This window comes from Heliangelus exortis, unplaced genomic scaffold, assembly GCF_036169615.1.
Source record: "Heliangelus exortis unplaced genomic scaffold, bHelExo1.hap1 Scaffold_106, whole genome shotgun sequence".
Classification (NCBI taxonomy): Eukaryota; Metazoa; Chordata; class Aves; order Apodiformes; family Trochilidae; genus Heliangelus; species Heliangelus exortis.
In genome coordinates this window covers 1,612-26,533 of record NW_027285926.1, presented here as the reverse complement: position 1 = coordinate 26,533, position 24,922 = coordinate 1,612, and the positions used below count along the sequence as shown (strand labels likewise).

Genomic DNA, 24,922 nt, shown 5'->3' with positions numbered 1-24,922 from the left:
GGAGGTTTTTGGGGGGGTCCCGATCCGGGGGGCCCCGATCTGGGTTCGGGGGTCTCGATCCAGACATTTTTGGGGTTTTTTTTTTGGGGGGGGGGGTCCCTGGAACCCCGAGCCCCGGGGGGTCCCGATCCGGGAGGTTTTGGGGGGGGGGTCCCGATCCGGGAGGTTTTGGGGGGGGTCCGATCCGGGGGGCCCGATCTGGGTTCGGGGGTCCCGGTCCTGACATTTTTGGGTTTTTTTTTTGGGGGGGGGTCCCTGGAACCCCGAGCCCCGGGGGGGTCTCGATCCGGGGGCGTTTTGGGGTGGGGGTCTCGATCCGGGAGGTTTTGGGGGGGGTCCTGATCCGGGGGCTTTTGGGGGGGGTCCCGATCCGGGGCTTTTGGGGGGGGTCCCGATCCGGGGGTCCCGATCTGGGTTCGGGGGTCTCGATCCTGACATTTTTGGGGGTTTTTTTGGGGGGGGGGTCCCTGGAACCCCGAGCCCGGGGGCGGGGGGAGGAGCAGCCCCGCGGAACCCGCTCCGGGGGAGGCAGCGAAGCGGCTGCTTCATCCCCTGCCCCCCCCTCCTCCTCCTCCTCCTCCGCCTCTTCATCCCCTGCCGCCTCCTCCTCCTCTTCATCCCCATCCTCCTCTTCCTCTCCATCCTCTTCATCTCCGATCTCCTCCTCCTCTTCTTCCTCATCCCCCCATCCTCCTCTTCCTCCTCCCCATCTTCCGATCTTCCTCCCCATCCTCCTCTTCCTCTTCATCACCGTCCTCCTCTTCCTCCCGATCCTCCTCCTCTTCCTCATCCCCCCCATCCCCCCCCATCCTCCTCTTCCTCTTCCTCCGATCATCCCCATCCTCCTCTTCCTCCCCATCTTCCCGATCTTCCTCCTCATCCTCCCTTCTAATCCTCCCATCCTCCTCTTCCTCTTCATCCCCATCCTCCTCTTCCTCTTCGGCTCCGTCCTCCTCTTCCTCCCGATCCTCCTCCTCTTCCTCGTCTCCCCCATCCTCCTCATCCCCCCCATCCTCCTCTTCCTCTTCCTCCCCATCCTCCTCTTCCTCCCGATCCTCCTCCTCTTCCTCATCCCCCCCATCCTCCTTTTCCTCCCCATCCTCCTCTTCCTCTTCCTCCCGATCATCCCCGTCCTCCTCTTCCTCCCCATCCTCTTCCTCCTCTTCCTCCCCATCCCTCCCCGTCCTCCTCTTCCTCTCCACCTCCTCTTCCTCCCCCTCCTCCTCCTCCTCCCCATGGCCCCCCCCCTCCCCTCCCCCCGCCTCCTGCCCCCGCTCCTCCTCGCGCTCGCAGGTAAGGGGGGGGGGGCGGGGGGGGGGTTTGGGGGGTTTGGGGGGGGTTGGGGAGGGGTCCTTCCGGGGACATCAGGGGCCGAAGTTACGGGGGGGGGGGTCCCCAACCCCCTTGGGTCCCTTATTTAGAGGGGGGGGGTCCCCAAGCCCCTGAGTCCCTTATATGGGGGGGGGGGCCCTTATATGGGGGGGGGTCCCCAACCCCCTTGGGTCCCTTATTTAGAGGGGGGGGGGGGCCCAAACCCCTGGGTCCCTTATTTGGGGGGGGGTCCCCAAATCCCTGGGTCCCTTATAGGGGGGGAGGGGGCACCCTGGGGGGGTTCCCAAACCCCTTGGGTCCCTTATTTCGGAGGGGGGGTCCCCAAATCCCTTCTTTGTGGAGAGGGGGGGCACCTGGGGGGGGTCCCCAACCCCCTGGGTCCCTTATTTGGGGACTTCTGCCCGGTTTTGGGGGGTTCTGCCTATTTTGGGGGGGGGTTTGCCCATTTTGGGGGGGGTCTTCCCGTATTTGGGGGGGGTTCTGCCCATTTGGGGGGGATCCTCCCATTTTTGGGGGAGTTCTGCCCATTTTTTGGGGGGGTTCTGCTCATTTTGGGGGGGGGTCTTCCCATTTTTGGGAGCTTCTGCCCATTTTGGGGGGTTCTGCCCATTTTTTGGGAGCTTCTGCTCATTTTTGGGGGGTTCTGCCCATTTTTGGGGGTTCTGCCCATTTTTGGGGGGTTCTGCTCATTTTTTGGGAGCTTCTACTCATTTTTTGGGGGTTCTGCCCATTTTTTGGGGGTTCTGCCCATTTTTTGGGGGGGTTCCGCCCATTTTTGGGGGTTCTGCCCATTTTTTGGGGGGGTTCTCCTCTCGCAGGGGCTGCCCGGGGGACGTGGTCGGTGGTGGCTTGGCCGCGGGTGGCCGTGGTGGCCTTTGGTGGCTCGGTGGCCATCAACTGCAGTTTGGTGGCCTGCCCGGTGGCCAACGGCACCTTGGGCTTGGAAACCCCCCTGGAGGTGGCCCCGGGGGCTACCGGGACCCACTGGAGAATTTTCCGCCTCCTCAACGTCACCCGCTGGGACCCCCCCCCTGTCACCTGCTGGGGACACTGTGGGGACGAAGGGGACAAAGGGGACAACAGGGACAAAGCCACCGCTGGAGTCATCGTCTACAGTGAGGGACATGGGGGGGGTGGCATTAAAGTGGGGTTGGTGGCACCTGGGAGGGGGTTGGTGGCATCTGAGAGGGGGTTGGTGGCATCAAGAGGGGGTTGGTGGCATCTTGGAGGGGGTTGGTGGCATCTGAGAGGGGGTTGGTGGCATCTGAGAGAGGGTTGGTGGCATCAGGAGGGGGTTGGTGGCATCAGGAGGGGGTTGGTGGCATTAAAGAGGGGTTTGGTGACACCTTGGAGGGGTTTGGTGGCATCAGGGAGGGGGTTGGTGGCATTAAAGAGGGAGTTGGTGGCATCTGGGTGGGTTTGGTGGCATCTGGGAGGGGGTTGGTGACATCAAGGAGGGGGTTGGTGACATCAAGGAGGGGGTTGGTGGCACCTGGGAGGGGGTTGGTGGCATCTGGGAGGGGGTTGGTGGCATCTGGAAGGGGGTTGGTGGCATTAAAGAGGGGTTTGGTGGCATCTGGGAGAGGGTTGGTGGCATCTTGGAGGGGGTTGGTGGCACCTGGGAGGGGGTTGGTGGCATCTGGGAGGGGGTTGGTGGCATCTGGAAGGGGGTTGGTGGCATTAAAGAGGGGTTTGGTGGCATCTGGGAGAGGGTTGGTGGCATCTTGGAGGGGGTTGGTGGCATCAGGAGGGGGTTGGTGGCATCTGAGAGGGGGTTGGTGGCATCAGGAGGGGGTTGGTGGCATCTGAGGGGGTTTGGTGACATCTAGGAGGGGGTTGGTGGCATCTGGGAGGGGGTTGATGGCATTAGAAATGGTTTGGTGACATTGGGGAGGGGTCTGGTGACATCTGGGTGGGTTTGGTGGCACTAGAGAGAGGTTGGTGGCATTAGAAATGGTTTGGTGACATTGGGGAGGGGGTTGGTGACATTGGGAGGGGGTTGGTGGCATCTGGGAGGGTTTGGTGACATCTGGGTGGGTTTGGTGACATCAGGAGGGGGTTGGTGGCATCTGAGAGGGGGTTGGTGACATCAGGAGGGGGTTGGTGACATCAAGGAGGGGGTTGGTGGCATCAAGAGGGTGTTGGTGGCATCAGGGGGGGGTTTGGTGACACTCGAGAGGGGTTGGTGGCATTAGAAATGGTTTGGTGACATCAGGGAGGGTTTGGTGGCATCTGGGAGGGGGTTGGTGGCATCTGGGAGGGGGTTGGTGGCATCTGAGAGGGGTTTGGTGACATCAAGGAGGGGGTTGGTGGCACCTGGGAGGGTTTGGTGACATCTGGGTGGGTTTGGTGACATCAGGAGGGGGTTGGTGGCATCTGGGAGGGGGTTGGTGGCATCTAGGAGGGTTTGGTGACTTCAAGGAGGGAGCTGGTGGCATCTGGGAGGGTTTGGTGACATCTGGGTGGGTTTGGTGACATCAGGAGGGGGTTGGTGGCATCAGGGAGGGTTTGGTGGCACCTGGGAGGGTTTGGTGGCACCTGGGAGGGGGTTGGTGGCATCTGGGAGGGGGTTGGTGACATCTGAGAGGGGGTTGGTGGCATCTGAGAGGGGGTTGGTCGCATCAGGATGGGGTTGGTGGCATCTGGGAGGGGGTTGGTGGCATTAGAGAGAGGTTGGTGGCATTAAAATGGTTTGGTGACATTGGGGAGGGGGTTGGTGACATTGGGGGGGGGGCCTGGTGACATCTGGGTGGGTCTGGTGACATCTGGGAGGGGGTTGGTGGCACCTGGGAGGGGGTTGGTGACATCTGGGAGGAGGCTGGTGACATCAAGGAGGGTTTTGGTGGCATCTGGGAGGGTTTGGTGCCATCTGGGTGGGTTTGGTGACATCAGGGAGGGTTTGGTGACATCTGGGCGGGTTTGGTGGCACCTGCTCAGGTTTGGTGGCACTTTGGTGACCTTCCTTCTGCCTCTGTCCCCCCCAGAGCTGCCGGCGGGGGTGGTCCTGGAGCCGGTGGCCGCGGTGGCCGTCGGGGACACTTGGAACCTGACGTGCCACGTCCTGGAGGTGGCCCCGGTCTCCAACCTGACGGTGACGCTGAGGAGGGGGACGGAGACCTTGGGGACAGGGAGGTGGCAGCCGGGTGACACCCAGGGCAGCGCCAACGTCACCTTCGGCCGCCCCCTGACCGCCAGCCCTGGGGACAACGGGCAGGATGTCACCTGTCACGCTGAGCTGTCCCTAGGCCACACGGGCCGCTCTTCGCCCCGCGCGGCCGTCCCTGTCACCCTGGAGGTGTTCGGTGAGTCCGGGAGGGGACTGTCCCCAAGGTGGCACCGGGTGACACCCCCGAGCGGCACCGTGTCCCCCCCGGGATGCCACGTCCCAGGTGACACCGTGTCCCTGGTGTCCCCTGGTGACTCGGTGTCCCCAATGTCCCTGATGTCACAACCCTGGTGACACCATGTCCCAGGTGCCACCCTGTTCCTGGTGCCACCAGGTCCCCCAGTGATGCCACATCCCAGGTGCCACCGTGTCCCCAGTGTCCCCGGTGACCCGGTGTCCCCAGTGTCCCTGATGCCACATCCCAGGTGCCACCATGTCCCTGGTGTCCCTGGTGACCTGGTGTCCCCAATGTCCCTGGTGCCACCGTGTCCCCCCGTGATGCCACATCCCAGGTGCCACCGTGTCCCTGGTGTCCCTGGTGACCTGGTGTCCCCAGTGTCCCTGATGCCACAACCCTGGTGTCCCCAGTGTCCCTGATGCCACCGTGTCCCCCCGGGATGCCACGTCCCAGGTGCCACCTTGTCCCAGGTGCCACCACGTCCCCGGTGTCCCTGGTGACCCAGTGTCCCCAATGTCCCTGATGCCACATCCCTGGTGCCACCATGTCCCAGGTGACACCGTGTCCCAGGTGCCACCACGTCCCCAGTGTCCCTGGCGACCTGGTGTCCCCAGTGTCCCTGATGCCACCATGTCCCTGGTGCCACCTTGTCCCTGGTGATGTCACATCCCTGGTGCCACCATGTCCCAGGTGACACCATGTCCCTGGTGTCCCTGGTGACCCCGTGTCCCCAATGTCCCTGATGCCACATCCCTGGTGCCACCTTGTCCCTGGTGATGTCACATCCCTGGTGCCACCACATCCCAGGTGCCACCTTGTCCCAGGTGCCACCACGTCCCCAATGTCCCTGGTGCCACCGTGTCCCTGATGCCACATCCCAGGTGCCACCGTGTCCTTGGTGTCCCCAGTGACCCGGTGTCCCCAATGTCCCTGATGCCACATCCCAGGTGCCACCTTGTCCCTGGTGATGTCACATCCCAGGTGCCACCATGTCCCAGGTGCCACCGTTGTCCCTGGTGCCACCGTGACATCCCAGGTGCCACCGTGTCCCCCAGGGATGCCACATCCCAGGTGCCACCACGTCCCCGGTGTCCCTGGTGACCCGGTGTCCCCAATGTCCCTGATGCCACAACCCTGGTGTCCCCATTGTCCGTGATGCCACATCCCAGGTGCCACCGTGTCCCTGGTGTCCCTGGTGACCCTGGTGTCCCCAATGTCCCTGATGCCACAACCCTGGTGTCCCCAATGTCCCTGATGCCACATCCCAGGTGCCACCACGTCCCCGGTGTCCCCAGTGACTCGGTGTCCCCAATGTCCCTGATGCCACATCCCACGTACCACCATGTCCCTGGTGTCCCTGGTGACCCGGTGTCCCCAGTGTCCCTGGTGCCACATCCCAGGTGCCACCATGTCCCAGGTGACACCGTGTCCCTGGTGTCCCCAATGTCCCTGATGCCACATCCCAGGTGCCACCATGTCCCTGGTGTCCTCTGGTGACCTGGTGTCCCCAGTGTCCCTGATGTCACAACCCTGGTGTCCCCAGTGTCCCTGATGCCACCGTGTCCCTGGTGCCGCCGTGTCCCCCAGGGATGCACGTCCCAGGTGACACCGTGTCCCTGGTGATGTCACATCCCAGGTGCCACCTTGTCCCAGGTGCCACCACGTCCCTGGTGTCCCTGGTGACCCAGTGTCCCCAATGTCCCTGGTGCCATTGTGTCCCTGGTGATGTCACATCCCTGGTGACACCATGTCCCAGGTGCCACCATGTCCCTGGTGTCCCTGGTGTCCCCAGTGTCCCTGATGCCACGTCCCTGGTGCCACCTTGTCCCTGGTGATGTCACATCCCTGGTGCCACCATGTCCCAGGTGCCGCCATGTCCCAGGTGTCCCCAGTGTCCCTGGGATGCCACCATCCCCAGTGGCACCGTGTCCCCCATGATGCCACATCCCTGGTGCCACCATGTCCCTGGTGTCCCTGGTGACCTGGTGTCCCCAATGTCCCTGATGCCCCCAATGTCCCTGGTGCCACCAGGTCCCCCAGGGATGCCACATCCCAGGTGCCACCATGTCCCCAGTGTCCCCAGTGACTCGGTGTCCCCAATGTCCCTCATGCCACATCCCAGGTGCCACCATGTCCCCAGTGTCCCCGCTGACCCGGTGTCCCCAGTGTCCCTGGTGCCACATCCCAGGTGCCACCATGTCCCAGGTGACACCGTGTCCCTGGTGTCCCAATGTCCCTGATGCCACATCCCAGGTGCCACCATGTCCCTGGTGTCCCTGGTGACCTGGTGTCCCCAATGTCCCTGATGCCACAACCATGGTGTCCCCAGTGTCCCTGATGCCACCGTGTCCCTGGTGCCGCCGTGTCCCCCAGGGATGCCACGTCCCAGGTGACACTGTGTCCCTGGTGATGTCACATCCCAGGTGCCACCTTGTCCCAGGTGACACCGTGTCCCTGGTGTCCCCAATGTCCCTGATGCCACAACCCTGGTGTCCCCCAATGTCCCTGATGCCACATCCCAGGTGCCACCATGTCCCTGATGTCCCCAATGTCCTGATGCCACATCCCAGGTGCCACCATGTCCCTGCTGTCCCCAATGTCCCTGATGCCACATCCCAGGTGCCACCATGTCCCTGGGGATGCCACATCCCAGGTGCCACCGTGTCCCTGCTGTCCCCAATGTCCCTGATGCCACATCCCTGGTGCCCCTATTGTCCGTGATGCCACATCCCAGGTGCCACCGTGTCCCTGATGTCCCCAATGTCCCTGATGCCACATCCCAGGTGCCACCGTGTCCCTGATGTCCCCAATGTCCCCGCAGCCCTCCCTGCCCCCCCCCAGCTCCTGGTTCCGTCCCTGCTGGAGTTCGGTGTCACCTCTGCCGCCAGCTGCCGCGTCACCGGCGCCTTCCCCGTCCCCCGGCTCCGGGTCTCGGTGGCCCTGGCGGGACAGGACCTCAACCTGACGGTGACATCGGTGGGGGACGTGGTGACAGCTGCCACCACCCTGTCCCCAACGGCCCCGGGCAGGCAGGAGGTCACCTGCAGGGCGGAGGTGGCCACGGTGGCTCGGACGGCGCGGAGCCTTCTGCACGTCTACAGTAAGAAGGGTCCCCAAAGTGTCCCCAACCTGTCCCCAGAGTGTCCCCAAAGTGTCCCCAGAGTGTCCCCAACCTGTCCCCAAAGTGTCCCCAGAGTGTCCCCAAGGTGTCCCCAAAGTGTCCCCAACCTGTCCCCAAGGTGTCCCCAAGGTGTCCCCAAAGTGTCCCCACAGTGTCCCCAACCTGTCCCCACAGTGTCCCCAGAGTGTCCCCAACCTGTCCCCAAGGTGTCCCCAAAGTGTCCCCACAGTGTCCCCAGGCTCTTCCCTAACTGCCCCAAAGTGTCCCCAGAGTGTCCCCAAAGTGTCCCCGAAGTATCCCCAAGGTGTCCCCAAAGTGTCCCCAACCTGTCCCCAAAGTGTCCCCGAAGTGTCCCCAGGGTGTCCCCGAAGTGTCCCCGAAGTGTCTCCAAGGTGTCCCCAAAGTGTCCCCAGGGTATCCCCAAAGTGTCCCCACAGTGTCCCCAACCTGTGCCCAGAGTGTCTCCAAAGTGTCCCCAGAGTGTCCCCAGGGTGTCCCCAACCTGTCCCCAGAGTGTCCCCAAGGTGTCCCCAGAGTGTCCCCAGGGTGTCCCCAACCTGTCCCCAGAGTGTCCCAAAGTGTCCCCCAAAGTGTCCCCAACCTGTACCCAGAGAGTCCCAGGCTCTTCCCTAACTGCCCCAAAGTGTCCCCAGAGTGTCCCCAGAGTGTCCCCAACCTGTCCCCAAAATGTCCCCAAAGTGTCCCCAACCTGTCCCCAAAGTGTCCCCAGAGTTTCCCCAACCTGTCCCCAAAGTGTCCCCAAAGTGTCCCCAAAGTGTCCCCAATCTGTCCCCAGAGTGTCTCCAGGCTCTCCCCTAACTGTCCCCAAAGTGTCCCCAAGGTATCCCCAGATGAGCCCAAAAATGTCCCCAAACTGTCCCCAGTGTCCCCAAACTCCCCCAAACTGTTCCAAAGTGTCCCAAACTCTCCCCAATGTCCCCCAACCTCTCCCAAGATGTCCCCAAGCTGTCCCAAACCGTCCCCAAACTGTCCCCAGTGTCCCCAAACTCCCCCAAACTGTTCCAAACTGTCCCCAAACTCTCCCCAATGTCCCCAAACTCCCACAAGATGTCCCCAAACTTTCTCCAGTGTCCCCAAACTCTCCCAAACTGTCCCCAAACTGTCCCCAGTGTCCCCAAACTCCTACAAGAAGTCCCGAAACTCCCCCAGACTGTCCCCAAACTGTCCCAAACTGTCCCCAAACTGTCCCCAACCTCCCCCAAACTGTCCCCAGTGTCCCCAAACTCCTACAAGAAGTCCCCAAACTCCCCCAGACTGTCCCCAAACTGTCCCAAACTGTCCCCAAACTGTCCCCAACCTCCCCCAAACCGTCCCCAGTGTCCCCAAACTCCTATAAGATGTCCCCAAAACTGTCCCCAACCGTCCCCAAGCTGTCCCCAAGCTGTCCCCAACCTCCCCCAAACTGTCCCCAGTGACCCCAAACTCCCCCCAAACTGTCCCCAACCTCCCCCAAACTGTCCCTTGTGTCCCCAAACTGTCCCCAAGCTGTCCCCAACCTCCCCCAAACTGTCCCCAGTGTCCCCAAACTCCTACAAGATGTCCCCAAACTGTCCCCAAGCTGTCCCCAACCTCCCCAAACTGTCCCCAGTGTCCCCAAACTCCTACAAGATGTCCCCAAACTGTCCCAAACTCTCCCAAGATGTCCCCAACCTCCCCCAAGCTGTCCCCAAACTGTCCCCAACCTCCCCCAAACCGTCCCCAGTGTCCCCAAACTCCTACAAGATGTCCCCAAACTCCCCCAAACTGTCCCCAAACTCCCCAGACTGTCCCCAAACCGTCCCCAGTGTCCCCAAACTCCTACAAGATGTCCCCAAACTCCCCCAAACTGTCCCCAAACTCCCCCAAACTGTCCCCAAACCGTCCCCAGTGTCCCCAAACTCCTACAAGATGTCCCCAAACTCCCCCAAACTGTCCCCAGTGTCCCCAGACTCCTACAAGAAGTCCCCAAGCTCCCCCAGACTGTCCCCAAACTGTCCCAAACTGTCCCCAAGCTGTCCCCAGTGTCCCCAAACTCCTACAAGATGTCCCCAAACTCCCCCAGACTGTCCCCAAACTGTCCCCAACCTCCCCCAAACTGTCCCCAGTGTCCCCAAACTCCTACAAGATGTCCCCAAACTCCCCCAAACTGTCCCCAAACTCCCCCAGACTGTCCCCAAACTGTCCCCAACCTCCCCCAAACTGTCCCCAGTGTCCCCAAACTCCTACAAGATGTCCCCAAACTCCCCCAAACTGTCCCCAAACTCCCCCAGACTGTCCCCAAACTGTCCCCAGTGTCCCCAAACTCCTACAAGAAGTCTCCAAACTCCCCCAAACTGTCCCCGAACTGTCCCCAACCTCCTACAAGATGTCCCCAGAATGTCCCAAACTGTCCCCAAACTCCCCCAGACTGTCCCCAGTGTCCCCAAACTCCTACAAGATGTCCCCAAACTCCCCCAAACCCTCCCCAAACTGTCCTCAACCTCCCCCAAGCTGTCCCCAGTGTCCCCAGACTCCTACAAGATGTCCCCAAACTGTCCCAAACTCTCCCAAGATGTCCCAAACTCCCCCAGACTGTCCCCAAACTGTCCCCAACCTCCCCCAAACTGTCCCAGTGTCCCCAAACTCCTACAAGATGTCCCCAAACTGTCCCAAACCATCCCCAAACTCCCCCAAACTGTCCCCCAAACCGTCCCCCAGTGTCCCCAAACTCCTACAAGATGTCCCCAAACTCCCCCAAACCATCCCCAAACTGTCCCCAAACTGTCCCCAACCTCCCCCAAACTGTCCCCAGTGTCCCCAAACTCCTCCAAGATGTCCCCAAACTGTCCCCAAGCTGTCCCCAACCTCCCCGCAGGTTTCCCCCCTCCCCTGCTGGAGGTGTCCCCGAGGCCGGTGGCAGCGGGCAGGGAGGTGTTGACACTGCGGTGTCACAGCGATGTCACCGACCCCCCCGCCGCCCTGCTCCAGCTCCTCGATGTCCCCGGGGGGGTCCTGGCCCAGGGGCCACCCCCGGGCCTGTCCCTGCGCTTGGTGGCCCGAAGGGACGATGACAAGAGGAGGGTGGGGTGCAGGGCCAGCCTGGCCGTTGGGGACACCCAGGTGACAAAGGACACCGAGACACAGCTGGACGTGCTCTGTGAGTGCCACCCCCAGGGACACCCCTGGCAACGTCCCCAAGGGGCCCCGATGTCCCCCAAGGGGCCTCATTGTCCCCAAGAGACTCCCTTGTCCCTAAATGTCCCCGTTGTCCCCGAGGGTTCTGTCCCCATTGTCCCCAAGAGGCTCCGATGTCCTCGTTGTCCCCAAGGGTCCCCAATGTCCCCAAGGGTCCCCAATGTCCCCAAGGGGCCCCAGTGTCCCCAAGGGTCCTGTCCCCATTGTCCCCAGTGTCCCCAAGGGTCCCCAGTGTTCCCAAGGGTCCTGTCCCCATTGTCCCCAGTGTCCCCAAGGGTCCCCATTGTCCCCAGTGTCCCCAAGGGTCCTGTCCTCATTGTCCCCAGTGTCCCCAAGGGGCCCCAGTGTCCCCATTGTCTCCAAGGGTCCCCATTGTCCCCATTGTCCCCAAGAGACTCCCTTGTCCCTAAATGTCCCCGTTGTCCCCAAGGGTTCTGTCCCCATTGTCCCCAAGAGGCTCCGATGTCCTCGTTGTCCCCAAGGGGCCCCAAGGGTCCTGTCCCCAAGGGGCCCCAGTGTCCCCAAGGGGCCCCACTGTCCCCAAGGGTCCCCAGTGTCCCCAAGGGTCCCCATTGTCCCCATTGTCCCCAATGTCCCCAAGGGTCCCCATTGTCCCCAGTGTCCCCAAGGGTCCTGTCCCCATTGTCCCCAATGTCCCCAAGGGTCCCCATTGTCCCCAGTGTCCCCAGTGTCCCCAAGGGGCCCCAGTGTCCCCATTGTCTCCAAGGGTCCCCATTGTCCCCATTGTCCCCAAGAGACTCCCTTGTCCCTAAATGTCCCCGTTGTCCCCGAGGGTTCTGTCCCCATTGTCCCCAGGAGGCTCCGATGTCCTCATTGTCCCCAAGGGGCCCCAAGGGTCATGTCCCCAAGGGGCCCCAATGTCCCCAAGGGTCCCCAGTGTCCCCAAGGGTCCCCATTGTCCTTGAGAGTCCCCATTGTCCCCATTGACCCCAAGGGTCCCTGTTGTCCCCAAGGGTCCCCATTGTCCCCAAGGGTCCCCATTGTCCCCAAGGGTCCTGTCCCCAATGTCCCCAAGAGTCCCCCTTGTCCCAGAGTTTCCTGGTTGTCCCCAAGGGTCCTGTCCCCATTGTCCCCAATGTCCCCAAGGGTCCCCAAGAGTCCCCAATGTCCCCAAGGATCTTGATTGTCCCTAAATGTCCCTGTTGTCCCCAAGGGTCCCCATTGTCCTTTAGAGTCCCCATTGCCCCCAGTGTCCCCAAGGGTCCCCAGTGTCCCCAAGGGGCCCCATTGTCCCCAGGGGTCCTGTCCCTGTTGTCCCCAATGTCCCCAAAGGTCCCCAAGAGTCCCCATTGTCCCCAAGGATCTTGATTGTCCCTAAATGTCCCCATTGTCCCCAATGTCCCCAAAGGTCCCCAAGTGTCCCCATTGTCCCCAAGGATCTTGATTGTCCCTAAATGTCCCCAATGTCCCCAAGGGTCCCCAAGAGTCCCCAAGGGTCCCCATTGTCCCCAAGGGTCTTGATTGTCCCTAAATGTCCCCAATGTCCCCAAGGGTCCCCAAGAGTCCCCAAGGGTCCCCATTGTCCCCAAGGGTCTTGATTGTCCCTAAATGTCCCCATTGTCCCCAATGTCCCCAAGGGTCCCCAAGTGTCCCCATTGTCCCCAAGGGTCTTGATTGTCCCCAAGAGGCTCCATTGTCCCTGAGTGTCCTGCTTGTCCCCAAGGGCCCCACCGTCCCCAAGGACCCCAATGTCCCCAAATGTCCCCATTGTCCCCAAATGTCCCCATTGTCCCCAAGGTCCCCATTGTCCCCAAATGTCCCCCCTCACCCTCCGGTCCCCCCCCAGTCCCCCCCCAGATGTCCCCCAGTGACTGTCCCAGGACCCTCACGTGGCTCCGGGGGACCCGGGTGACATTGTCCTGCGGTGCCACCGGGAACCCCCCCCCCGTTGTCACCTGCGCCCGCCACGGGGTCCCCGTCCCCGCTGCCACCCCCCAGCTTGTCACCCGCTCCCGGGCTGGCACCTACGTCTGCAATGCCACCAACGCCTTGGGGACACGGAGCCAGGAGGTCACCGTGAGGGTCGAGTGTGAGTCGGGTCCCCAACCCTGTCCTGGTGTCCCCAAACCCTGTCCTGATGTCCCCAAACCTTGTCCTGGTGTCCCCAACCCTCTCCTGGTGTCACCAACCCTGTCCTGATGTCCCCAACCCCTCCCTGGTGTCCCCAAACCTGTCCTGATGTCCCCAAACCTTGTCCTGGTGTCACAACCCCTCCCTGATGTCACCAAACCCTGTCCCGGTGTCCCCAACCCTGTCCTGATGTCCCCAAACCTGTCCTGATGTCACCACCCACTTCCTGGTGTCACCAGACCCTGTCCTGGTGTCCCCAAACCCTCTCTTGGTGTCACCAAACCTGTCCTGGTGTCCCCCAACCCTGTCCTGGTGTCACCAAACCCTGTCCTGATGTCCCCAAACCCTGTCCTGGTGTCACCAAACCCTCTCTTGGTGTCACCAACCCTCTCCTGGTGTCCCTAAACCCTGTCCTGATGTCACCAACCCCTGTCCTGATGCCACCAACCCCTTTTTAATGCCACCAAACCCTCTCTGGTGCCACCAACCCCCTTTTTAATGCCACCAACCCCCTTCCCAGTGTCACCAACCCCCTTTTTAATGCCACCAACCCCTGTCCTGATGCCACCAACCCCTTTTTAATGCCACCAACCCCTGTCCTGGTGCCACCAACCCCCTTTTTATTGCCACTGACCCCCTTTTTAATGCCACCAACCCCCTTTTTAATGCCACCAACCCCTCTCTAGTGCCACCAACCCTTTTTTATTGCCACCAACCCCCTTCCCAATGTCACCAACCCCTTTTTAATGCCACCAACTCCCTTTTTAATGCCACCAACCCTGTCCTGATGCCACCAACCCCATTTTTATTGCCACCACCCCCCTTTTTGATGCCACCAACCCCTTTTTGATGCCTTTTTTCTCCTTTTTTTTTCCCCCCCAAAGCTGAGCCCACCCTGACCGAGCGGGGGTGCCCGTCCCACGTCACCTGGGTGGAAGGGGCCGTGGGGGACTTCGGGTGCCAGGCTGAGGGGGACCCCCCGGCCACCACCCTCTGCAGCCGTCCCGGGGAGGGTCCCCAAGGGGGTCCCCGACCCAAAGGCCCCGTCAGCAGAACCCAGGCCGGGCGCTACCTCTGCAGGGCCAGCAACAAGCACGGAGTGGCCACCCGCAGCGTCCTGGTCACCGTGGAGTGTGAGGGGACATGGGGGACAAAGGGGGTGGCACAGGGGACAAAGGGGGGAGGGGGTGGGGTGGCAGCAGTGGGGACGTTGGAGTGTTCTGGGGACATCTTGAGTGTGTTGGGGACATCCCAGTGATGTTGGGGACATTGTGGCCATGTTGGGGACATTGTGGCCATGTTGGGGACATCGTGGCCATGTTGGGGACATCGTGGTCATGTTGGGGACACCATGAGTGTGTTGGGGACATGGTGACCGTGTTGAGGACATCACAACTGTGTTGGGGACACCATGGTCTTGTTGGGGACATCATGAAAGTCTTGGGGACGCTGTGTCTGTGTTGGGGACATCCCAGTGATGTTGGGGACATCATAATCATCTTGGGGACGCTGTGTCCGTGTTGGGGACATCATTGCCATGTTGGGGACATCACGTTGGCGACACCAGGATGGTGCTGGGGACACTGTGACTGTGTTGGGGACATCTTGAGTGTGTTGGGGACATCGTGTCCATGCTGGGGACATTGTGACCATGTTGGGGACATTATAATCGTGTTGGGGACATCATGAAAGTCTTGGGGACACCATGAAAGTCTTGGGGACATCACAACGATGTTGGGGACACCATGAGTGTGCTGGGGACATGGTGACAGTGTTGAGGACGTCACAATCATGTTGGGGACATCTTGAATGTGTTGGGGACACCATGGTCTTGTTGGGGACATCTTGAAAGTCTTGGGGACATCTTGAATGTGCTGGGGACATCACAGTGATGTTGGGGACACCGTGACCATGTTGGGGACACCGTGACCATGTTGGGGACACCGTGACCATGTTGGGGACATGATAATCGTGTTGGGGACATCATGAAATCTTGGGGACATCCCAATGATGTTGGGGACACCATGGTCATGTTGGGGACATCGTGTCCGTGTTGGGGACATCTTGAATGTGTTGGGGACATCACAGTGATGTTGGGGACACCATGAGTGTGTTGGGGACATGGTGACCATGTTGAGGACATCACAATCGTGTTGGGGACATCGTGAAAGTCTTGGGGACACCATGGTCATGTTGGGGACGTTGTGGCCATGTTGGGGACACCAGGAGTGTGTTGGGGACATCATGAAAGTCTTGGGGACATCTTGAATGTGTTGGGGACATCGTGGTCATGTTGGGGACATCGTGACCATGTTGGGGACACCATGAGTGTGTTGGGGACATCATTGCCATGTTGGGGACATCACGTTGGCGACACCAGGATGGTGCTGGGGACACTGTGACTGTGTTGGGGACATCTTGAGCGTGTTGGGGACATCGTGTCCATGTTGGGGACATTATAATCGTCTTGGGGACATCTTGAATGTGTTGGGGACATCCCAGTGATGTTGGGGACATCGTGACCATGTTGGGGACATCACAAATGTGTTGGGGACATCGTGACAGTCTTGGGGACATCACGTTGGTGACACCAGGATGGTGCTGGGGACACTGTGACTGTGTTGGGGACATCTTGAGTGTGTTGGGGACACCATGGTCATGTTGGGGACATCGTGACCGTGTTGGGGACATCGTGACCATGTTGGGGACATCGTGGCCATGTTGGGGACACCAGGAGTGTGTTGGGGACATCATGAAAGTCTTGGGGACATCTTGAATGTGTTGGGACATCCCAGTGATGTTGGGGGCATCGTTGGGGACATCGTGACCATGTTGGGGACATCGTGGCCATGTTGGGGACATCGTGACCATGTTGGGGACATCGTGGTCATGTTGGGGACATTGTGACCATGTTGGGGACATTATAATCATGTTGGGGACATCATGAAAGTCTTGGGGACATCCCAAGGATGTTGGGGACACCATGGTCGTGTTGGGGGCATCTTGAATGTGTTGGGGACATCACAGTGATGTTGGGGACATTGTGACCATGTTGGGGACACCATGGTCATGTTGGGGACATCGTGAAAGTCTTGGGGACACCATGAGTGTGTTGGGGACACAGTGACCGTGTTGAGGACATCACAATCGTGTTGGGGACACTATGGTCATGTTGGGGACATTGTGACCATGTTGGGGACATCTTGAATGTGTTGGGGACATCACAGTGATGTTGGGGACATCGTGTCCATGTTGGGGACATCGTGACCATGTTGGGGACATCATGAAAGTCTTGGGGACGCTGTGTCCGTGTTGGGGACATCATTGCCATGTTGGGGACATCACGTTGGCGACACCAGGATGGTGCTGGGGACACTGTGACTGTGTTGGGGACATCTTGAGCGTGTTGGGGACACCATGGTCATGTTGGGGACATCGTGTCCATGTTGGGGACATCATGTCCATGTTGGGGACATTGTGACCATGTTGAGGACATCACAATCATGTTGGGGACATCTTGAATGTGCTGGGGACATCACGGTCATGTTGGGGACATCGTGACCACGTTGGGGACATTATAATCGTGTTGGGGACATCATGACAGTCTTGGGGACATCACAACGATGTTGGGGACACCGTGAGTGTGTTGGGGACATCTTGAATGTCTTGGGGACATCTTGAGTGTGTTGGGGACATGGTGACCATGTTGTGGACATTATAATCGTGTTGGGGACATCTTGAATGTGTTGGGGACATCACGTTGGCATCACCAGGATGGTGTTGGGGACACTAAAATCACGCTGGGGACATCATAATGGTGTTGGGGACATCACAATCGTGTTGGGGACATCTTGTGGGGACATCACAACCATGGTGGGGACATCGTGTCCATGTTGGGGACATTTCAACCATGTTGGGGACATCACAGTCATGTTGGGGACATCGTGTCCGTGTTGGGGACATCACAATCGTGTTGGGGACATCTTGAACGTGTTGGGGACATTCTGATCATGTTGGGGACATCGTGTCCATCTTGGGGACACTGTGACTCTGTTGGGGACATCACGGCCATCCTGGGGACACCCTGAGTGTGTTGGGGACATCGTGTCCGTGTTGGGGCCACCAAGGCAGCGCTGTCCCCATCCTGGGGGGTGGGGGTGTCCCCTGAGTGTCCCCTGGGTGTCCCCTGGGTGTCCCCTGGGTGTCCCACGGGTGTCCCCCAAATCTCCCACAAGCCCCCAAGTGTCCCCTGGGTGTCCCCTGGGTGTCCTCCAGATCTCCCCTGGCTCTCCCACGGGTGTCCCACGGGTCTCCCACGGGTGTCCCCCCCCCCTTTCAGATGAGCCCCACTTGGGTGACCGTGGGTGCTGTGGGTGCCCCACGGGTGCCCCACGGGTCTCCCACGGGTGTCCCCCCCCCCCTTTCAGATGAGCCCCACTTGGGTGACCGTGGGTGTCCCACGTGTGTCCCCCGAGTGTCCCACGGGTGTCCTCCCCCCCCTTTCAGATGAGCCCCACTTGGGTGACCGTGGGTGCTGTGGGTGTCCCACGGGTGTCCCCCAAGTGTCCCACGGGTGTCCCCCCCCTTTCAGATGAGCCCCACTTGGGTGACCGTGGGTGCCGTGGGTGTCCCCCAGGTGTCCCCTGGATGTCCCACTGGTGTCCTCCCCCCCCCCCTTTCAGATGAGCCCCACTTGGGTGACCGTGGGTGCCCCACGGGTGTCCCCCAAGTGTCCCACGGGTGTGTCCCCCCCCCATTTCAGATGAGCCCCACTTGGGTGACCGTGGGTGCCGTGGGTGTCCCCTGGATGTCCCACAGGTGTCCTCCCCCCCCCCCCATTTCAGATGAGCCCCACTTGGGTGACCGTGGGTGCCCCACGGGTGGCCCACGGGTGTCCCCCCCCCTTTCAGATGAGCCCCACTTGGGTGACCGTGGGTGCTGTGGGTGTCCCCTGGATGTCCCACGGGTGTCCCCCCCCCCATTTCAGATGAGCCCCACTTGGGTGACCGTGGGTGCCCCACGTGTGTCCCACGTGTGTCCTCCCCCCCCCCCCCCCCCCGTTTCAGATGAGCCCCACTTGGGTGACCGTGGGTGCTGTGGGTGCCCCACGTGTGTCGCCCAAGTGTCCCACGGGTGTCCCCCCCCTTTCAGATGAGCCCCACTTGGGTCACCGTGGGTGTCCCACGTGTGTCCCCCAAGTGTCCCACGGCTGTCCCCCAAGTGTCCCACGGGTGTCCTCCCCCCCCCCCCCCCCGTTTCAGATGAGCCCCACTTGGGTGACTGTGGGTGCTGTGGTGCTGTGGGTGCCCCACGTGTGTCCCCCAAGTGTCCCACGGGTGTCCCCCCCTTTCAGATGAGCCCCACTTGGGTGACCGTGGGTGCTGTGGGTGTCCCACGGGTGTCCTCCCCCCCCCCCCATTTCAGATGAGCCCCACTTGGGTGACCGTGGGTGCCCCGCGTGTGTCCCCCAAGTGTCCCACGGGTGTCCCCCCCCTTTCAGATGAGCCCCACTTGGGTGACCGTGGGTGCCCCGCGTGGCGCCGTTGGGTGGAGGGGACCCCGGCGGTGCTGAGCTGCGCGGCCACGGGGAACCCCCCCCCACGGGTCACCTGCAGCCGCCTGGGGGGGGGCGACCCCCCCGAGATGATCCTGGGAACCCACCCGTGGAAAGGGGACCCCCGACCCCCACCAACCCCCACCCCCCACGGTCACCCGAGGTCACGCGGGGATCTACGAGTGCCGGGGGAGCAACGGGAGGGGAACAGCGCGGAAAAATGTCACCGTCAGCGTGGAGTGTCAGGGGGGGACGGGGACACGGGGGGGGGGAACACGGGGGGGGGGACACGGGGGGGGGGGACACGGGGGGGGGGACACGGGGGGGGGGACACGGGGGGGACGGGGACACGGGGGGGACGGGGACACGGGAGGGGGATGGGGACACGGGAGGGGGGGGCACGGGTGGGGGAAAAAGGGACACGGGGGGGTGACACGGAGAGGAAGGGGGGGAATGGGGACACGGGGGGGGACACGGGGGGGGGACACGGGGGGGACGGGGACACGGGAGGGGGATGGGGACACGGGAGGGGGGGGGCACGGGTGGGGGAAAAAGGGACACGGGGGGGGGGACACGGAGAGGAAGGGGGGGAATGGGGACACGGGGGGGGATTGGGGGGACAGGGACACGGGGAGGGGGGACACGGGAGGGGGGACACGGGGACACGGGGGGGGGGGACACGAGTCGGGGAAAAAGGGACACGGGGGGGTGACACGGAGAGGAAGGGGGGGAATGGGGACACGGGGGGGGGATTGGGGGGACAGGGACATGGGGAGGGGGGACACGGGGGGGGGAAAAAGGGACACGGGGGGGGACAAGGGAGGGGGATGGGGACATGCGGGGGGGGGACTCGGGGGAGTGGGGGGCACGGGGGAGGATGAGGACACGGGGGGGGTGACACGGAGTGGGGGGACACGGGGGGGGGCAGGGACATGGGGAGGGGGGACACGGGGGGGGGGAATGGGTGGGGTTGGGCGAGGGACACGGGGGGGGGGGACACGGGACAGGGATGGGGACACGGGGGGGGGGCAGGGACACGGGGAGGGGGGATGGGGAGGGGGACGCGGACACGGGGGGGGGGGATGGGATCCTGGGGAGGGGGCGACAGGGACACGGGGGGGGGGCACCGGGGGACAGGGACACGGGGGGGACATGGAGGGGGGGGGAAAGGGGACACGGGGGAGGGGGATTGGGGGAGAGGGACACGAGGGGGGAGGTGGAGGGGGGGGAAGGAGGACACGGGGGGGATGGGGACACGGGGGGGGGGGCACGGGTGGGGGAAAAAGGGACACGGGGGGGTGACATGGAGAGGAAGGGGGGGAATGGGGACACGGGGGGGGGGGGAGGGACACGGGCGTGGGATTGGGGGGGGAATGGGTGGGGTTGGGCGACAGGGACACGGGGCGGGGGGGGGCACCGGGGGACAGGGACACGGGGGGGACATGGAGAGGGGGGGATGGGGACACGGGGGGGGGGGGCACGGGGGGGGGATAAAGGGACACGGGGGGGTGACATGGAGAGGAAGGGGGGGAATGGGGACACGGGGGGGGGGGAGGGACACGGGGGGGGGTTGGGGGGACAAGGACACGGGGGGGGGGGCGCGGGGGGGGGCAGGGACACGGGAGGGGGGGGGCACGAGTGGGGGAAAAAGGGACACGGGGGGGGTGACACGGAGAGGAAGGGGGGGAATGGGGACACGGGGGGGGGATTGGGGGGACAGGGACATGGGGAGGGGGGACACGGGGGGGGGGCACCGGGGGACAGGGACACGGGGACACGGGGGGGGGACATGGAGGGGGGGGACAGGACACGGGGGAGGGGGATTGGGGGAGAGGGACACGAGGGGGGGGAGATGGAGGGGGGGGAAGGAGGACACGGGGGGGATGGGGACACGGGGGGGGGGGGGCACGGGTGGGGGAAAAAGGGACACGGGGGGGTAACATGGAGAGGAAGGGGGGGAATGGGGACACGGGGGGGGGGAGAGGGACACGGGGGGGGGATTGGGGGGACAGGGACACGGGGAGGGGGGACACGGGGACACGGGGGGGACGGGACACGGGGGGGACGGGGACACGGGGGGGGCACGGGTGGGGGAAAAAGGGACACGGGGGAGTGACACAGAGAGGAAGGGGGGGAATGGGGACACGGGGGGGGGATTGGGGGGACAGGGACACGGGGGGGGGACACACGGGAGGGGGATGGGGACGGGGGGGGGACAGGACACGGGGGGGGATTGGGGGGACGGGACACGGGGGAGTGGGGGGCACGGGTGGGGGAAAAAGGGACACGGGGGGGGTGACACGGAGAGGAAGGGGGGGAACGGGGACACGGGGGGGGGGATTGGGGGGACAGGGACACGGGGGGGGCAGGGACACGCACGGGGGTGGGGAGGGGGACACGGGGGAGGGGGACACGGAGAGGAAGGGGGGGAACGGGGACACGGGGGTGGGGATTGGGGGGACAGGGACACGGGGGGGGACACGGGGGAGTGGGGGGCACGGGGGAGGATGAGGACACGGGGGGGGTGACACGGAGTGGGGGGACACGGGGGGGGGCAGGGACATGGGGAGGGGGGATGGGGAGGGAGTGGGGGACGCGGACACGGGGGGGGGGATGGGAACGTGGGGAGGGGGCGACAGGGACACGGGGGGAGGGGGACACGGGGGGGCAGGGAGGGGGGGACAGGACACGGGGGGGGTGAAAAGGAGGTTTTTGGCGTAAAAAAAAAGGAGGGTTTGGGTGAAAAAGGGGTTTTGGGGTGAAAAAGGGGGTTTTTGGGTGAAAAAGGAGTTTTTTGGGTGAAAAGGGGGTTTTGGGGTGAAAAAGGGGTTTTTTGGGGTAAAAAAGGAGGGGTTTGGGTGAAAAAGGAGTTTTTTTGGCCGAAAAAGAGTTTTGGGGATGAAAAAGGAGGTTTTTAGGTGAAAAAGGGGTTTTGGGGTAAAAAAGGAGGTTTTTGGGGTGAAAAAGGAATTTTTTTGGTGAAATGGAGTTTTTTGTGTGAAAAGGGGTTTTTTGGGGGGAAAAAAAGGGGGGGTTTGGGTGAAAAAGGAGTTTTTTTGGGCAAAAAAGGGTTTTTGGAGTGAAAGAGGGTTTTTGGGATGAAAAGGAGGTTTTTGGGGTGAAAAAACGAGGTTTTTGGGGTGAAAAAGGAGTTTTTTGGGTGAAAAGGGGGTTTTGGGGGTGAAAAAGGGGTTTTTTTGGGTTAAAAAGGAGGGGGTTTGGGTGAAAAAGGAGGTTTTTTGGCCGAAAAAGACTTTTTTGGGGATGAAAAAGGAGGTTTTTGGGTGAAAAAGGGGGTTTTTGGGTGAAAAAGGGGTTTTGGGGTGAAAAAGGGTGTTTTTGGGGGCGAAAAAGGAGGTTTCTGGGGGTGAAAAAGGGTTTTTGGGATGAAAAAGGAGGTTTTTGGTGTGAAAAAGGAGGTTTTTGGGGTGAAAAAGGAGGTTTTTGGGGTGAAAAAGGGGGTTTTGGGATGAAAAGGAGGGTTTTGGGTGAAAAAGGGTTTTTTGGGGTAAAAAGGAGGGGTTTGGGTGAAAAGGGGTTTTTGGGGGTGAAAAGGAGTTTTTTGGGTGAAAAGGGTTTTTGGGATGCAAAAGGGGTTTTTTGGGGTAAAAAAGGAGGGATTTGGGGTAAAAAACGAGGTTTTTGGGGTGAAAAAGGAGTTTTTTGGGGCAAAAGGGGTTTTTGGGGATGAAAAGGAAGGTTTTGGGGTTAAAACCGAGGTTTTTGGGTAATTCCCCCCCCCCCCAGACCGCCCGGGCGCCGTCACCCTCCGCGTGGTCCCCTCGGCCACCGTCCCCCGGGGTGGCACCTTCAGCGTGGAGTGCGTGGCCGAGGGGTCCCCTCCCCCCAGCTTCGGTGGGCCCTGCCCCCCGCCCCCAACCTCCTCCTGGCCCCCGACAACCGCAGCGTCACCGTCACCGCCGCCACCGCCACCAACGGGGGTCGCTACACCTGCACGGCCACCAACCCCCACGGCCACCGAGCCGCCAGCGTCCTGGTCCACGTCCAAGGTGAGGGGGGACGGGGGGGATGGGGCACGCGGGGGGGGGCAGTGGGGGGGGGTACTTGGGTGGCCACGTTGGGCTCGGTGGCCTTGGTGGCCACGTTGGGCTCCTTGGGTGGCGTCGGTCTTGGTGGCCTCGTTGGGTTCCTTGGGTCGCATTGGACTCAATGGCCTTGGTGGCCTTGGTGGCCACGTTGGATTCCTTGGGTGGCATTGGACTCGGTGGCCTTGGTGGCCTTGGTGGCCTCGTTGAGTTCCTTGGGTGGCATTGGACTCGGTGGCCTTGGTGGCCTTGGTGGCCTCGTTGGGTTCCTTGGGTGGCATTGGACTCGGTGGCCTTGGTGGCCTTGGTGGCCTCGTTGGGTTCCTTGGGTGGCATTGGACTCGGTGGCCTTGGTGGCCTTGGTGGCCTCGTTGGGTTCCTTGGGTGGCATTGGACTCGGTGGCCTTGGTGGCCTTGGTGGCCTCGTTGGGTTCCTTGGGTGGCATTGGACTCGGTGGCCTTGGTGGCCTTGGTGGCCTCGTTGAGTTCCTTGGGTGGCGTTGGACTTGGTGGCCTCGTTGGGTGGCATCATCCTTGGTGGCCACGTTGGGCTCCTTGGGTGACATCAGCCTTGGTGGCCTTGGTGGCCTCGGTGGCCTCGTTGGGTGGAGTTGGACTCAGTGGCCTTGGTGGCCTCGTTGGACTCATTGGGTGGCGTTGGCCTTGGTGGCCTTGGTGGCCTCATTGGGTGGTGTTGGACTCATTGGCCTTGGTGGCCATGTTGGGCTCCTTGGGTGACATCAACCTTGGTGGCCTCATTGGGTTCCTTGGGTGGCATTGGCCTTGGTGGCCTCATTGGACTCATTGGGTGACGTTGGCCTTGGTGGCCTCGTTGAGTTCCTTGGGTGGCGTTGGACTCGGTGGCCTTGGTGGCCACGTTGGGCTCCTTGGGTGACATTGGCCTTGGTGGCCTCATTGGGTGGTGTTGGACTCAGTGGCCTTGGTGGCCTCGTTGGACTCATTGGGTGGCGTTGGCCTTGGTGGCAACCTTGGGTTCCTTGGGTGACATCAGCCTTGGTGGCCTTGGTGGCCTCGTTGGGTGGCGTTGGCCTTGGTGGCCTTGGTGGCCTCGTTGGGCTCCTTGGGTGGCGTCGGCCTTGGTGGCCTCGTTGGGTTCTTTGGGTGGTGTTGGCCTTGGTGGCCACGTTGGGTGGAGTTGGACTTGGTGGCCTTGGTGGCCACGTTGGGCTCCTTGGGTGACATTGGCCTTGGTGGCCTCGTTGGGTGGAGTTGGACTCAGTGGCCTTGGTGGCCTCGTTGGGTGGCGTTGGCCTTGGTGGCCACCTTGGGTTCCTTGGGTAACATCAGCCTTGGTGGCCCTGGTGGCCTCAATGGGCTCCTTGGGTGCCATCACCTTGGTGGCCTTGGTGGCCTCAATGGGCTCCTTGGGTGACATCAGCCTTGGTGGCCTTGGTGGCCATTTTGGCCTCCTCGGGTGCCACCTCCTCCAGGTCCCCCGTTGTCCTCTCTTCCCCGCAGAGAGCTGGGTGGCCTTGGTGGCCACCTTGGCTTCCTTGGGTGCCACCACCTTGGTGGCCCTGCTGGTGGCCGGGCTCTGGTACCTGAAGTCCACGGCGTGTAAGAAGGGCGAATACAACGTCCGGGACGCCGAGGGCGCCGCCTCCTCTCACCGGCCCCGACGCCACCGGCCGCGACGTCACCGCTGCCACCGCCCCGAGGTCTACGGCATCCAGCTCGCCCCTCCCCCACCCTGAGGGGACACCCGGGAATTTGGGGACCTCGTCTGGGGACGAAGCCACCGCCCCAATAAAGAGTTGGGTTCCATGGCGGCGTCACCTCCGTGTCCCCAAGTCCTGATTCGTGTCACCAAACGGGGACAGGGCCACCTCCTCCTTGTCCCCAAGTCCTGATTTGAGTCCCCAAATGGGGACAGGGCCACCTCCTCCTTGTCCCCAAGTCCTGATTTGAGTCCCCAAATGGGGACAGGGCCACCTCCTCCTTGTCCCCAACCCTTGATCTGTGTCCCCAGACTGGGACAGGGCCACCACCTCCCTGTCCCCAAGTCCCGATTCGTGTCCCCAAATGGGGACAGGGCCACCTCCTCCTTGTCCCCAAGTCCTGATTCGTGTCCCCAAACAGGGACAGGGCCACCTCCTCCCTGTCCCCAAGTCCTGATCTGTGTCCCCAAATGGGGACAGGGCCACCTCCTCCCTGTCCCCAAGTCCCCATCTGTGTCCCCAAACGGGGACAGGGCCACCTCCTCCTTGTCCCCAAACAGGGACAGGGTCAACCACCTCCT

General features: G+C 62.3%; 1 protein-coding gene across 1 annotated transcript; it reads left to right on the top strand.

Annotated features, from left to right (window-relative positions):
- Window positions 1-1,213: 1,213 nt before the first annotated feature.
- ICAM5 (intercellular adhesion molecule 5) lies at window positions 1,214-24,416 on the top strand. Its single transcript, XM_071732505.1, has 10 exons — window positions 1,214-1,293; window positions 2,151-2,447; window positions 4,317-4,634; window positions 7,498-7,776; window positions 10,652-10,933; window positions 12,779-13,021; window positions 13,947-14,195; window positions 18,563-18,857; window positions 22,364-22,626; window positions 24,142-24,416. Exons 1-10 carry the CDS (start codon window positions 1,236-1,238, stop codon window positions 24,375-24,377), a joined length of 2,520 nt encoding a protein of 839 aa, XP_071588606.1. The 5' UTR covers window positions 1,214-1,235; the 3' UTR covers window positions 24,378-24,416.
- Window positions 24,417-24,922: the final 506 nt, after the last annotated feature.